Source organism: Eutrema salsugineum, unplaced genomic scaffold (assembly GCF_000478725.1).
Source record: "Eutrema salsugineum unplaced genomic scaffold, Eutsalg1_0 scaffold_4, whole genome shotgun sequence".
NCBI classification, from domain to species: domain Eukaryota; kingdom Viridiplantae; phylum Streptophyta; class Magnoliopsida; order Brassicales; family Brassicaceae; genus Eutrema; species Eutrema salsugineum.
Window position 1 is genome coordinate 1,966,277 of NW_006256686.1, and position 15,054 is coordinate 1,981,330.

Below are 15,054 nucleotides of genomic sequence, written 5' to 3' on the forward strand. Positions count from 1 at the left end.
AATCGGTGATGGAGCGACTAAGTAACAAGATGGAATGAAGTGAACCACACAATTGTGAAAGACTTGTGATATAACACGAGTTTCTTTGGTCTAGGAGGTACTGGTCTCGAATAGAACAAAGGATAAAATAGGCTTATTTGCTAAAAAAACTTGCTTAAGAAAAGTTATACTTTATTAATATGAAAAAGGTTGAAAGGTTACACGGCCGTAAAGGGACTTATATATCGTCCAAGCGGCTTAGACTCAAAGAAAATAAAAGACTGAATGCGACAGGACTTGAAAAGGAAAGTGCAACATCAAAGGGAACATAAAAAAAGAAATTCAAAACTACTAAACTTAAGTCTATGAAAAGATTCTCGGGAAAAAGACACAAATAAAAACACACGGTTAGTCAAAAGATAATTGAAATAATTTGAAAGACTTACCTTAGTGGTTTAGGTGAGATTGTCGTGTGTTTGAGTTGTCTTTGACCGAGCTTGAATGTTCTCCTCTAGATTTCTTGATTCATTCTCAAAATGGAGAGTATTTGGACTTGGGCTTGACTTGGTAAAAGAGGCCAGAAGTCTTGATTCTTTGGGCTGTTTGAAGTTGATTAAAACTCTTGAAATGTCTCGGTCCAAACTTGTAAACCATGATCCTTTTTAACCATCTTTTCTTAGCCTTCTTCTAGTTGTTCTTCTCTTGGTATCTCTTTGGCTGCGGCTTGTATGCTTTGATTATACTTGTGTTGAAGTACTCTAGCCCTTACTCTTGTTATCGGTCCTTCATGTAATGCTGGAACTTCAATGTCTTGGAGTTGAAGCTCGGTTAAATCTGGTTCAGCTTGAATGTCCTCATCATTCCCTCCCCTTTTGATGAGGTTTTGACCTAAAAACTGGTTCACCTGCAAGATATGGGAATAAATCAGATACATTGAAAGTTGAAGATACATTGAACTCACCTGGTAGCTCAAGCTTGTAGGCATTGTTGTTGATCTTCTCTAGGATCTTGAATGGGTCATCTCCTCTCGGTGCAAGCTTGGAACTCCTCTAGTTTGGAAATCTTTCGTGCCTCATGTGCAGCCAAACCCATTCTCCTGGTTCAAACACCATTTCCTTGCAGCCTTTGTTGGCGTGTCTCTCGTATTGCTCGGTTTGTTTCTCCAAGTTTTCCTTTGCTTTCTGATGCAGTTTCTTGACAATCTCAGCTTTCTTTTCTCCATCTAGACTCACGGCTTCAGCTGGTGGTTGTGGGGTGAGTTCTAATGGCGTAGTAGGATTAAAACCATAGACAATCTCAAAAGGTGATATCTTTATTGCCGAGTGTTGAGCTCTGTTGTAAGCAAACTCTATGAAGGGAATACACTCTAGCCAGTTCTTCAAGTTTTTCCCAATGATCACTTGAAGCAATGCAGATAATGTTCGGTTCACCACCTCTGTTTCTATGTCTGTTTGGGGGTGATAAGTTGTGGAAAACAAAAGCTTGGTTCCAAACTTTTTCCATAAGCTTCTCCAAAAATTGTTCGAAAATTTGCTATCTCGGTCAGATACAATTGTCCTTGATACTCCATGTAAGCGCACAACTTCTTTGAAGAATATATCACTTTTTGATGAATCATTCTAGCACAAAATATAAAGTATGTCATTTTGGAGAATCTGTCCACCACCACAAAATTAAAGGGAAGGTCTGAACAACTAGAATACCTATTAATAATAGTTTTTTCGCACTTAGCTTGATTATGCATTAAATCGACCGAATCAGCAACTGAGTCACAAGTTAACCAGGTCAACGGGCCGGTTTGGTTCTAATCTGGAAACATTGCGAAATTCAATACAAAAAAATAAAAATGACAATACGTTATATAAAAATAAAAAATCGAGTAATTCAAACTTCAAAGATGATCAAACGGGACCTACTCCGTGTGACCAAGTAAAAATGTCAACTCAAACTAAAACAAAGCGAATCTCTCAATATGATACTTATAATAATTTTAGAGACGAATAAGTCGCCGTCTTCAGACAACGCGGTTAAGATCTTCTTCACCTTGTTCTCATTATTTTTTCTTCTTTTTATTATTATTGATATCTATACAAATACAATTGATGTGTTCTAGAAGCTTGACGCTGTGTAAACATTTATTATCTATAATATATTGCATTTCTACCGAACTCTTTATGTCATCTTTTTTTTTCATCTTTGTTTTAATTGGGTGTTTGTTTCGGTGAGTTTGACAAAACCATTACTTGACTAAGTTGCATGGAGAAGAAGGGCAAGAGAGAGTGTCATTCTTCTAGAATCGTTTTAAATAATTGTAATATCGTTATCATATTATTCGTAGATAGGTATGTCATCACATATTTTAATTGTCAACTTTATTGTTATAAGTGTGATATAAATTTTTCTTTCAAATATTATCGAACGTGCTCATAAGTTCTTAGTACTGATCCATCTTTCTAGAACTTATTTCCTTTTTTATTGCAACATCCTACTATATATGGATAGTTTTTCTTTTTGGTAAAACTAGATTCTCATCCATGCATCTGTGTGGGATATTTTTTTTTATAAATATAATATATTAAAATAACTTTTTTTTAATGAAATTCTATTATGTGAACATAATTTTTTTCTAACCCGCTATAAACAAGGAATTAATATAAAAAGTAATGGAGTTAATTATGTAGATGTAATATTTTTCTAATCCTTTGTAGAATTAGAATAAATTTTAATTTTGTTTTCTGATATTTAGTTCTATTTTTTAGACAAAATATATTTGTGCATGTAAAAGTTTGAGATAAGTTAACAAATTTATTTTTGATTTAAAATATATTATATAGTCTGCAAAACTTTTAGTCCACAATGAAGCAAGAAAAAAAGTTTATATTTTTTTTGGCTTTTATGTATTCTATGTTGTATGGAAAAAAAATATATTTTTGGCATTACATGTATGATTCGAAATTATTAATTCAACTATCCAAAGTTTCTGACCTGTTATATTATCTATATTTCTAATTCTATATTTTATTTAAAAAAATTACACATAAATTATCCATTAAATAATCTAACTTAATATCTATATTTTGTGATTTTTGGTAATTAATCTATACGAATATTCAAGGAAAAAAATTCATTTTTTTCATTTTATCTTTATTTTCGGAATTAATTTTAAATTTAAAATAAAGTACATTTAAAAAAATAAATTTGCAACAAATTGAATAATATTAAATATGTATCCAAACAAAAATTTTTAAAATATTTTGGAAGTGTTTGAAAGCAAGTACTAAAAGTGCTTCTGTTTTAGTAAAATAGAGGTTTTTGTTTAGTATAGAAAAAGATACATACTGTAGATAGTGAAAACCCAGTCACAGAAAAATAAAAAATAAAGTATAATGAAAAAAAGGAAGAACGAAAATGAAAAATGCTGAACAATAATGAAAAAAATGTTTGTGACTGTTTTTGGAACGATTTTTAAGACACTATAGTTATTTTGATTAGCTAAGTTTTTTTATATAAAAACTTTAAAATAAAATCAAAACTCTTACAATTTAAGTCTTCTTCCTAATCACTCTTTTGAGTTTGTAACAACCTAGATATTTTTCAAAGTCTCTATCTGGAATCCAAAGAGAATCTACAGCTTTTTTGAAGAAACATTATCTACATCTTTTAACCATCAAATTTATACATTTGTAGAGATAAATATTTATCATGTTAACAAATAAATATAGGCATATATGTTCTTTGAATTTGGTTGCTCTAAGAAGATTTGGAGTGTGTTTGCAGACAGAATTTCCACCAACTATGCTCTCGGCCATTTTGGAAATTTTCAAGTTCTTAAATATCTAATCCGCGCTAGGTAACTCCCTTAAAACTCCTCAATGTTTAAAATTCTTTCTCCAAACCATTGCTTATGTGCTATGGAGAGATAGAAATTCAAGATTCTTCACCACCAAAATCTCTCCACTTACTACAATCAAAGTACTTGTGAACCGTAATGTTATCGTCTCTCATTATTTCTGCCTCGGGATAGTACCTCACCTTCTCCTTAAATTTTAATTTGGTTGTTTATCTCATCTGTTATGAAACATTTATATCTTGTTTGATTTCTATTATGAGTAGTTGCAAGGTAATCAATTGTAAGTATAATAGTAGTAGCTTGTAACCTCTTTCACTATTGATATAAATTTGAACATTAAAACCAAAATATACATATAGATACATTTTCTCTTTATATCTACTTCAAAGATGCTAAATTGTTAAACCACTATAACATCATATATATATATGCGATTTAGGTATCCAACTTTGAGAGTAGTGAATCAAATATGGGGTATGAGATGCTTATAAGTCATTCGTACTTCAAAAAGCCAGAGGGAACACTAAACCAATACAAAAAAATAGTCTCTTTATAATTCGAAATTCTTGCGTTTACAATTATAGATAGGATTTATAAAAAGAATATATAAACAAAACATACAGGAATGTTAACAGGCAGAAAAATGGAAATGGAGTCTCAAAATATTAATTAATAACTATCATTAAACTTCTGAAATTAGTATAAGTTGAAACTATATGTAATTATAATAACAGTTTGATTAGGAGAGAATAAATTTTTAATCACTCTCTTTCTTTAACCGAAATTTGTTTTGTACATTTGACAATGAATTCTTCAATTTGAGACGATCAAATATTAACAAAAGTATTTTAAAACTTTACTGAAACGATATGGTGGTTATTACGAAAACTAGTAGTCAATTTTGACCGAGACAGACCACCCTATCTAGCTTGCATATAGGTAATACTAGAAATGACAAGACAGAAATAAGCACCAATAAAAGTAGCTTTAATTTTGTTTTTGTTTTTGAAGTTACACTCAAAATATCTAAAATATTATTTTATCTGAATTATCATTTTTCTGGCATTTTTTGGCGTCATGCGATGTGAATCACATGTTTTAAAGTTTTTATGGTCCAATGGTAGAAAAGATGATAACACGTATTTGTAATTTCGTCAGAGAAAAGAGCAAAACCTATCATCATCTAGAATTTGCAGCACCCACCACTTAATTGTTGATCTTCTTAGAAAGACAAAAATTCAGAACGACTAATAAAATAACGCGTGTGCACACACGCGTTTAGCGCGTTCATGTGTAATTAGCATTTTAAAATGTCAAAGCGCGGTTAGAAAATATAAAGTAACCCCCAAAAATTGAAAACCGAAAAAGAGTAGTGGTAATAGTTCTTGACCAAAAAAATAAAAATATACTGTATAAGAAAAAGAGTAGTAGTTGGTAAATAATGGTGGAAAAAGAGAAACAATTATAGTATCGTATTCGAAGTAATATGAGACTATGAGTATGTTTGAGTTAAAACAAAATGTAAATTTGAATTGAAATTAGGGCTTGATATAACCTTTTTCTATGAGGGTTTAAGCTACTAGATAGCCAAATTTATGATAATGTATGTTTTTTTTTGTGAGACGAAACATGTGGTAACTAGTGACAAAAACGTTAATGACATATAGTTTTTGTTAGAGAATATTAATAAATAGAGTGATGTTATCTAAAATATCTCATTATCGAAAAAACATTATATTTATTACTACATTGGAAAATTGTTTAAACAAAAATAGAACAAGAAATAAAAATTATACTTATCTACATTTTTTTTTTGTAAAACTTATCTATAGTTTTGCAGATAAAAAAATCTTTGTTGTTTAAACAAAAATATAGACAAGAAAGAAGAATTAAACTATCTCCTTTTAAATAAGAAACGAATCAAGTCGTAAATGTATAGGAAGGAACGAATCAAGTCATAGAATTAACACAATAAAACTAAGGTGCGTGTAATTAAAATTTTGCAATGTGTGCGGTTAAAAATTAACATAAACTAATTTATTTTATAATCTAATGTTTGAAAAAAAAAACTAAGTGTGTGTGTAACCAATAAACATTTACAATGTCAAACCGCGGTTAGAAAACATCAAAATATAAAGCTACACATAAAAATTGAAAATTGAAAAAGAGTAATAGTTGTTGGTAAATTTGAATTGAAATTTGATAAATAACAATAATATTCTTAAAGTCTTGTTCCTCTCTCTACCTCTCTCCTCGTGACCTTTAAAAAGCCTTTCTAATATTTTCCAAACCAAAAACCAGAGAGACAACACGAAATCAGAAAGAAAGAAGAAAAACAAGAAAACACAAATCAAACAATGGCGGTGAAGAAGAAACTCTCATGGCGATCATTAGTCGCCGGCTGTTTAGGAGATCCAGAAACCATAATGGCACCTTCAGAAAAACCCAAGAGAAAAGATGACGTCATCAAGAAACAGAGCTCGTTTCAAAGACTGTCGATTCTTGATTTGAGCAACCCGAGTTCGAATACTTTGTCAGAAGATCTATCGATTTCTCTCGCCGGATCGGATCTTCACAAATTCACCCTCGCCGAGCTTAAAGTCATTACACAGAGCTTTTCCTCGACCAACTTCCTCGGTGAAGGAGGGTTTGGTCCTGTTCATAAAGGATTCGTCGATGATAAGCTTCGTCCTGGTCTTAAAGCTCAACCTGTCGCTGTAAAATTGCTCGATCTTGAAGGTCTTCAAGGTCACCGTGAATGGCTGGTTCGTAATATCATTCAATTTCAGTTTCCTTCATCTTCTTGATTCGTTCTGTCTCTTAATATTTTTTTTTCTTTTTTTTTTTCAGACAGAAGTCATGTTTCTTGGACAACTAAAGCACAAAAATCTTGTGAAATTGATCGGATATTGCTGCGAGGAAGAACATAGGACTCTTGTTTATGAGTTTATGCCTCGTGGAAGCTTAGAGAATCAGCTTTTTAGAAGTAAGCCTCTCTCTCCCTCTCTTTGGCTATATTTTTTTTTTGTATTTTTCTATAAATGATCAAATTCAGACAAGAAGTTTCTAAATTGGGATGATTTTAAATTTGATTTTCAGGATATTCGGCGTCGCTTCCATGGTCGACGAGGATGAAAATCGCTCACGGAGCGGCAACAGGTCTCCAATTTCTCCACGAAGCAGAAAATCCCGTCATCTATCGGGATTTCAAAGCTTCCAATATCTTGTTAGATTCTGTAAGTAATTTTTCAACTCAAAACCAATTTACAATAAGTGAATTATACATATGTATATTACTTTAGATCATTTTTGGCTTTTGTTGTATAATAATACTCCATGTCAATTCTTGAGTTCTAACAAAGTTTAAATCTCAAATCTTGTTTTCAGGATTACACAGCTAAGCTCTCTGACTTTGGGTTAGCCAAAGACGGACCAGAAGGAGACGACACGCACGTTTCAACGCGCGTGATGGGCACGCAAGGCTATGCAGCTCCTGAATACATAATGACTGGCCATCTAACGGCGAGGAGCGACGTGTACAGTTTTGGAGTTGTGCTGCTTGAGCTTTTGACCGGACGGAGATCGGTTGACAAGAAAAGATCTTCGAGGGAACAGAACCTTGTGGATTGGGCTCGTCCAATGCTCAACGATGCTCGTAAACTTTGTCGAATCATGGACCCGAGGCTTGAAGGTCAGTACTCAGAGATAGCAGCAAAGAAAGCAGCATCTTTGGCTTACCTATGCTTAAGCCATCGACCCAAGAACCGGCCTTGTATGAGTGCTGTCGTCTCTATTCTTAACGATCTTAAGGACTATAATGACATTCCCATGGGGACATTCACTTACACGGTTCCAAACACTCCCGAGAAGTCAGACAATAGAGATGAGGAAGGCCGTCGTAAGGAAGTTAATAAGCCTCGTAAGAGTCATCATCATCGAGAAAGTAATCATCTCCGGTTGTCTCCGACTGCGGCGAAGTCTCCAACGGCTAAGTCGCCGACGGCTAAGTCGCCAGGCGGAGGAAACCACCGGAGAACTTTGAGAAATGGATTGAATTCGCCTTTGAGAAGTGAGGTAGGTGGGGAACGGTACTAAGTTTCCTGGTCTTACCTACTCTTGAATCATTATTTTTTAAAATCCATTGTAAATAGTTAATAGTTTTAGTCTTTGGTTTGTAAAAATATATATTTATTTTTGTGAAGAAAATGTTAGATGGTCTTTTCGTTGAGGCTAAAATATTGATATGTCTTTTTTTTTGGGTTGGTGTTTTGTTGTTGATCAAATCAAAGTAAGCAGAGTGGTCCAATCTGATAATATTATTTTGTTAATGAACATTTCGTCTAAAAGAATGACGAGTTGTTCATCGTTCGCTTGTCTTTCACAAACTTTTATTGTGCTTCTCCTTAAAAGGAAGATCTGATTTTAAATAAAACTCTGATGGTTAACACAAAAAAAGAAAAAAAATCTGATCCAACTGATGACATAAATCAATAAGAATTTTTTCTTAACTATAAGAATAGTCGTTAAAGATTGCGGAATAGTTAAAAGAAATAAGAAAGAGTAGTAGTAATATCATCCCGCTTTAGTTTACCGTTTGGCCTATCGATAATCAATAATACCGTTTTTCCAGATGTTGATTGCACAGAACACAAGCTGTCGGAATGTTGGCATTCCAAAGTTGCATTCGATCTCCTGTACTGAGTCTGTTATGCAGAGCGAGCCATGTAATGAATCCATATTTGGGGTTGTGATGCGCAAACCAAACTCCGTTTGCCCAGGGTACTTTTGGTGAAGTGACTCTCAGCAAATCCCGAGTTGTTCGAGTCTGAAAAACCTTTTTGTAGTCCTCTCCCTTGGCTCTCCAGAAGTATGTATCATCTACAGTTGGTTGGTGTCGAGCTTTTGCATTCTCAATCTCATCTTCCACCCTGTTTAGTAACTGAGTTCTGTGTCTTCGTCTACGATGAGAAAGAATGACATCTCTAAGAGTAGAGGCTTCACTAATACCCATGTCGATAAATCCTCGCGAACCAATTAACTGAAGCAGATTCCCCAACGTCGACCAGCGATCATGCCAAAACAGAGCAGTTTCACCATTTTCAATCTCAATCTTCAGAAAAGAAGCCGCCTGATCTCTGACTTTCAGAATCTGTTTCCAGGCCCATGAACTCGCATTGTAACTCGTGTCGATCCACAGAGAATCCACGCTTTACCTGCAGAACCTTAGAACCAGAATTAGCAAACGAAGTCTAAGACGAAAAACGTGTTTTGGATAGGTTGTGCGATTTCTATATATGTATTTTAAAAAGGGATTTGAAAAGGTTTTGAAAAGAGTTTTAAAAAGGGTTTTAAAAAGGGTTTTAAAAAGGGTTTTGAAAACTAGAAGTGAATAAATCGATAATAAATCTAAAAGATGAACAAAGCTCTTAATATTGATCCTAGTAAATTCTTAGAACTCGAGTCACAGACATATGACTACGCCACTGTCGTGATCATAACCAACTATCTCTCGCAACCCTGACCAGTAGGTTTCCACTCTGGCCCTGGAAGGGAAAAAATGCAATATGCTTAAGACTCGTCAACATTCACAGCTCGCCTATAGGTAGGTTTCCATTCCTATGGTTGATCTGCTCTTCTCAAACTAGATCTAGCCCCGGATAAATACTTTCGCAAGACCAAGGACCTAGATCAGTCTCTAGTTCGCGACGCTAGATCCATGCTTTAAGTATAAGTTTAGAAGAAAGATTTCTAGAATTCGGCTTTGGTTTATCTCGCGAAGATCCTTATCGAACATAGTCGATTCCCTTCGATCGAGCCTTTAAAATCATACCTCATCATTCCAAACGTGCATAAAGTAAATAGAAAAGACGTGCATAGATTAATAAGAAGAAAGAAGTAGAGAAAAACAGACAAGGAGAAGAAGAAGAAGCATCTCGATTTTAAGAGCTGGGCTCGGAGAAGAACTTCTCTTCAAATCCTTTAAACAACTAATCTAATATGAAGAAGATAAAAACGAAATTGAAAGATGCATAAGAGTAAAAACCGAATTAAAATAAATGTAGAACATAAAGAGGGTTCAAGAGAAATCTCTATCTCCCTAAACTAAGAACTAAGAACATAAAAGCATAAAAACCCTAGAAAACTAAATTTGGTGGCTCCCAAAAGGGATTCTTCTGAGGCACACGAAAATAGGTCTTTAAAGATACATATTTATAGGTCTTCAACTCTCCCCAGTCGTCCTTAGGGTTTTCTATGAAGAGAAGACGAATTGAGCTTGAAACAGGGTCATGGGCCAGCTTTTTAGTCGGCACTGGTCGCGAGGCTTCCGACCGCGGTGAATTGGGGTTTGGCCGCGGCCAGAGACTCGTAACCGCGGTCGAGAGTGTGTTCTCCGCGGTCGTGGCTCCTGGACCCGCGGGGATTGGTCTTTGAGGTTGAATCTTCATTCTGTGCTTGCTTCCTTCGCAAGACTGCAGAACATGTCTTCAGGGCATCAAGGATATCCAGAGACTAACCATTGGATTGCCTCCAAACCAATTGAACTTGAAAGCTAGTTGTCTCTTTTATATTATGTCCAATTTTGGGGATGATCGGACGGTGAGAAAGTCTTTATCGGATGTGAAACTTCTGACAGCCCGAATTTATCCAAAATGATATTTTGCTCCAAAATGCACACATTTTGCCTTAATTACCTGAAAAGAGTTTTGGAACTACAAATATTAGAAAACCATACTTAAAACACTTAAAAGAAATAAAAAACATTTAAAAAGCATTTAAAAACGATCCACAAAAGTGGTCAAAATACGGTGTTATCACTTTCGCAGATTTAAATTCAGTCCAGACCATAAAAACGCCGATCATATGCTACCAATTTTCTTGATACATTCTTTCAGAAGCCAATAAACTGACATCCAAAAGTTTGTCAAACTGCGGCCACACCATCTTCCCACCCGTGGCCAGCCTAACCTTCACCTGATGACGCGTCTGAAAGATTGCCCGGGACGGAAGTCGTACACTTCGATACAGACTTTGCCGTCTTCATAAAGTTTGTAGAGGAGAATGTAACCTTTCCAAAACATTTGAAATCATTGGAGCCGTGAGCTGAAAGTTATGACCGTTTTAAGATGAACTTGTCTCGCAGCTAGACCAAGCAGATGCGCATCAAAGAATCAGTGAGACGGGAGCCTTGCTCACCCCGGACGCAGTCGGACCCTTCATAAAGGTTGAAGCTGCGTGAGTCACCAGTCTCATGATATATACATGTTACTGACTATTCAAACTAGTACGAAAAATATTAAGAAAAAATGTATTGCAAGTTTTGTGTCTTCTAACAACTTAGTATACCAATCTCATAAATTATATGTAAATCACGTCTAAAATATTTGGACACTTCTATGGTGGATATTAAGAATTCAACAAGCTTTGCAGTATCGTTATATTAGTTTGTTGATCATGGCAAGGACTAATCATCTACCGTGGACGTGAAAAACCTCGAGCTTAGTGACATGGGTATTGCAGTTGTTGACGAAAAAAATATAATTACAATTAATTTAAGTCGATAATGAAGGAAGAAGATGAATCTTTCATTGTTTATATACATCTCCAGTAAACAGCTAAACCAATATAAACTAGAAAATTAACATTTCTGATATATTAAACCGAACCTAAACATATATATCAAGAGTCGATGATATCCATACATTCTGGTTTAGCATGTTTGATTTTATTAGAGTATATAGATCCCGGTTATCCTCTGGTTTGTATTGGTTCAAATGTTTGTTAGGAACAGGTTAACTTAATCGAATGTATAGCGTGTATATAAATAGGAACACTTGTAAATCATTTTTCCTTAATGAAAATATCTACATAATTCAATCTTTTCTCTCTTCTGCTCTAACTCGTAACAGATTTGTTGGTTTTGCTCGAATGAGGACGTGTATCGTATACAGTATACATTACTAATTTACTAGTTTTAATGATTAAAGTTAATTTGATTATAACTTCTTATACTATATATAGTCACTTAGTTTGAATCAAATGGATACAGCTTGCGCATGTAGTTCTCTTATTCTAAATTAGGCGTGCATGAGTAATTGTGTATTTCTAAATGGGCAGACAAATACCTGAGACCAAATCGGTCTTCATTGTTTGTAAGAGTCAAATGACAGATAAGCTAACGATTTTCAATAATAATGACTCTTAACTTTCTGCCAGTCACCTACTAATCTCCCACTATGCCCAATTGCTAATTTTAAAATTAAGATCATTATGTGCGAAATCTTAGAAATACAGCTCGTGTAAGAAAATTGATGTGTGTGTGTGTGCATAACCATTATTTTTAAATGTACAAATGAAGAATACTAATTAATTCAAGTTCTTCTTTGAGAGATATCGCCATTGTATGGATGTCACAGGTATGCATAATATGCATTGTAGTGGTCCTCTATACACATGGTGTAATCACATGCGACTAATTCTATAGCTTAGAAGCTAGATTGGATCCTTAGGCACGATCATTGTATTAGTGATACACATTTAAGAAGATGAAGATCTGACTTTCGTGAATCACTCTCTGTGATCACTCTCACTTATTGTACGATATCTCTGTTTCCTTAATTGTGTATTCTCGTCTTGTATATATCGTGTACTCTTTGTCAATAATAATATACATACATTAAAACCTCATATGGTATCAGAGTTCTCGCTCTAAAGACCTCAATTTTTTTTTTCTTTTTTTTCCTTTCTTTCCCTGCAATACCTAGCCGCCAAACATGGCTCAAAATCACACCAACCCAGAATCCATTGCTCTCTAACTCTGAATCTGTTCTTACCATCAATATATCTCATGTTACAAAGCTTACAAGCACGAATTACATCATGTGGAGTCTTCAAGTCCGTTCCTTCCTTGATGGCCACGGACTTGTTGACTACATCGATGATTCCATTCAAACACCTGCGGCCACCGTCACGACTGGAACAACCGTTACCCCAAATTCTGCATACACCAAATGGCACCGACAGGACAAACTCATCTACAGCGCTCTCATCGGAACCATCTCCATGCCGCTGAAACCTATTATTTCTCGAACAACCACATCATCGCAAATCTGGGAGAAATTTGCCTCCACCTATGCGAAACCCACACGCGGACACATCAACCAATTGAGGATGCAAGTTAAAACTTCCAACAAGGGAAAAAAATCCATCGATGAATATCTTCAAGGCATCACGACACACCTAGACCAACTTGCTCTCCTCGGTAAACCATACGACCATGATGGCGCTATCGACCGGATTCTTGAGGGACTCCCTGAAAAGAGTACAAAACGGTCATTGATCAAATTGAAGGCAAAGACACACCACCTTCAATCACTGAAGTCCATGAACGCCTGTTGAATCATGAAGCAAAAATTGCTTTGTAAGTCATCTCTCACTGCAACCAATTCTACATTTCCAGTCTCAGCGAATAACGTGCAGCAACGTAACAACACCAACATCAAGCCGTATGCAAACAACAACAATAATCAATTCTATGGGAATCGATACAATCGATCCACTCAGCCTCGCAACGACAACTCCTCCTGGTCGCTATCTCAGAATCAGAATCACAATGACTCTAAAAGTCTACGGCCATATTTGGGCAAATGTCAATTTTGCAACACACAAGGTCATAGTGCCCGTCGCTGTCTTTAGATTCAGTCACTGCAATCAAATCCACCTCAGATGCCACCGTCTCCATTCCGACCCTGGCAACCACGTGCGAATCTTGTCTCCAACACACCGTACACGGCAAACAACTGGCTGGTGGATTCAGGACCCACTCACCACATCACCTTTGACCTCAACAACTTCTCCCTAGATCAACCTTACAACGGTGGAGATGATGTGTTACTTGCAGATGGATCCAATATATCCATCACACATACTGGTTCCAAATCTCTCCCTTCTCTCACGAGACCATTGCAATTGGATAAAATCTTATGTGTTCCTAATATACGAAAGAATCTCCGGTATATCATCTCTGTAACACTAATGACGTCTCTGTTGAATTTTTTCCTGCCTCCTTTCAGGTGCAGGATCTCAGTACGGGAGTCCCGTTGCTCCAAGGTTCAGACTAAAGATGAACTATATGAGTGGCCGGTGTCGAATTCTCAAGCCATGGCATTATTATCCTCATCAGGCCCGAAAACCAATCTGCAATCATGGAACGCAAGATTAGGACATCCATCTTCCTCGGTTTTAAACTCTATTGTTTTCTACCTTTTCAATTCCTGTTTCCTCGTCAAATCAAAAACAACTATCTTGCTCAGAGTGTTTGATTAATAAAAGCCATAAACTTCCTTTTTCTGATTCTTCCATTGTTTCCAAACGTCCCCTTGAGTACATCTTCACCGATGTATGGACATCACCAATTCTTTCCATTGACAATTTCAAATACTATGTTGTTTTTGTCGACCACTTTACACGTTACACTTGGCTTTTTCCCTTGAAAAGAAAATCTGATGTCAAAAACACGTTTATTGCTTTCAAATCTCTGGCCGAAAATCGTTTTCAAACCCAGATTACCACTCTCTTTTCCGACAATGGTGGTGAATATATAGCTCTGCGTGAGTTTCTTGCTTATAGTGGGATCTCCCACCACACACACCAGAGCACAATGGTCTATCCGAGAGAAAGCATAGACATATAGTCGGGACTGGACTTACCTTGTTAACGACAACGTCGATTCCGACAGCCTATTGGCCGTATGTATTTGCTACATCGGTGTATCTTATAAACTGAATGACAACACCAGTCTTGTCCATGGTTTCCCCCCTACCAGAAGCTGTTTAATCAGTCACCAAATTATCAGAAATTGAGAATCTTTGGCTGCTTATGTTTCCCTTGGTTAAGACCGTATACAGCTCACAAGCTGGAAGATCGATTGCTCCGGTGTGTCTTTTTGGGATATTCAACGACACAGAGCACATATCACTGCCTTCACATACCCACAGGTCGGGTTTATACATCACGGCATGTGCAATTTGAAGAATCTCGATTCCCATTTCGAGATGAATCTTCCTTCTCGAGGATTACAGAACTGGATAGTGATCAAAGTTCGCCTCAATTACCATCAGTGACACCAATTCCACTCCGGCAAGTGATTCCGAGCAACGGACCCCTGCACTCAGACCTTCACTCATCTCACCAATTGCTGTCTCCAACTGTCCACGCCGGTGACGACC

General features: G+C 35.9%; 1 protein-coding gene across 1 annotated transcript; it reads left to right on the forward strand.

The window, feature by feature from the left end:
- The first annotated feature begins 6,137 nt into the window (after positions 1-6,137).
- LOC18013742 (serine/threonine-protein kinase RIPK) lies at positions 6,138-8,085 on the forward strand. The gene is made up of 4 exons (XM_006396063.2): positions 6,138-6,594; positions 6,680-6,815; positions 6,929-7,065; positions 7,217-8,085. Exons 1-4 carry the CDS (start codon positions 6,187-6,189, stop codon positions 7,922-7,924), a joined length of 1,389 nt encoding a protein of 462 aa, XP_006396126.1. The 5' UTR covers positions 6,138-6,186; the 3' UTR covers positions 7,925-8,085.
- The last annotated feature ends 6,969 nt before the right edge of the window (positions 8,086-15,054 follow it).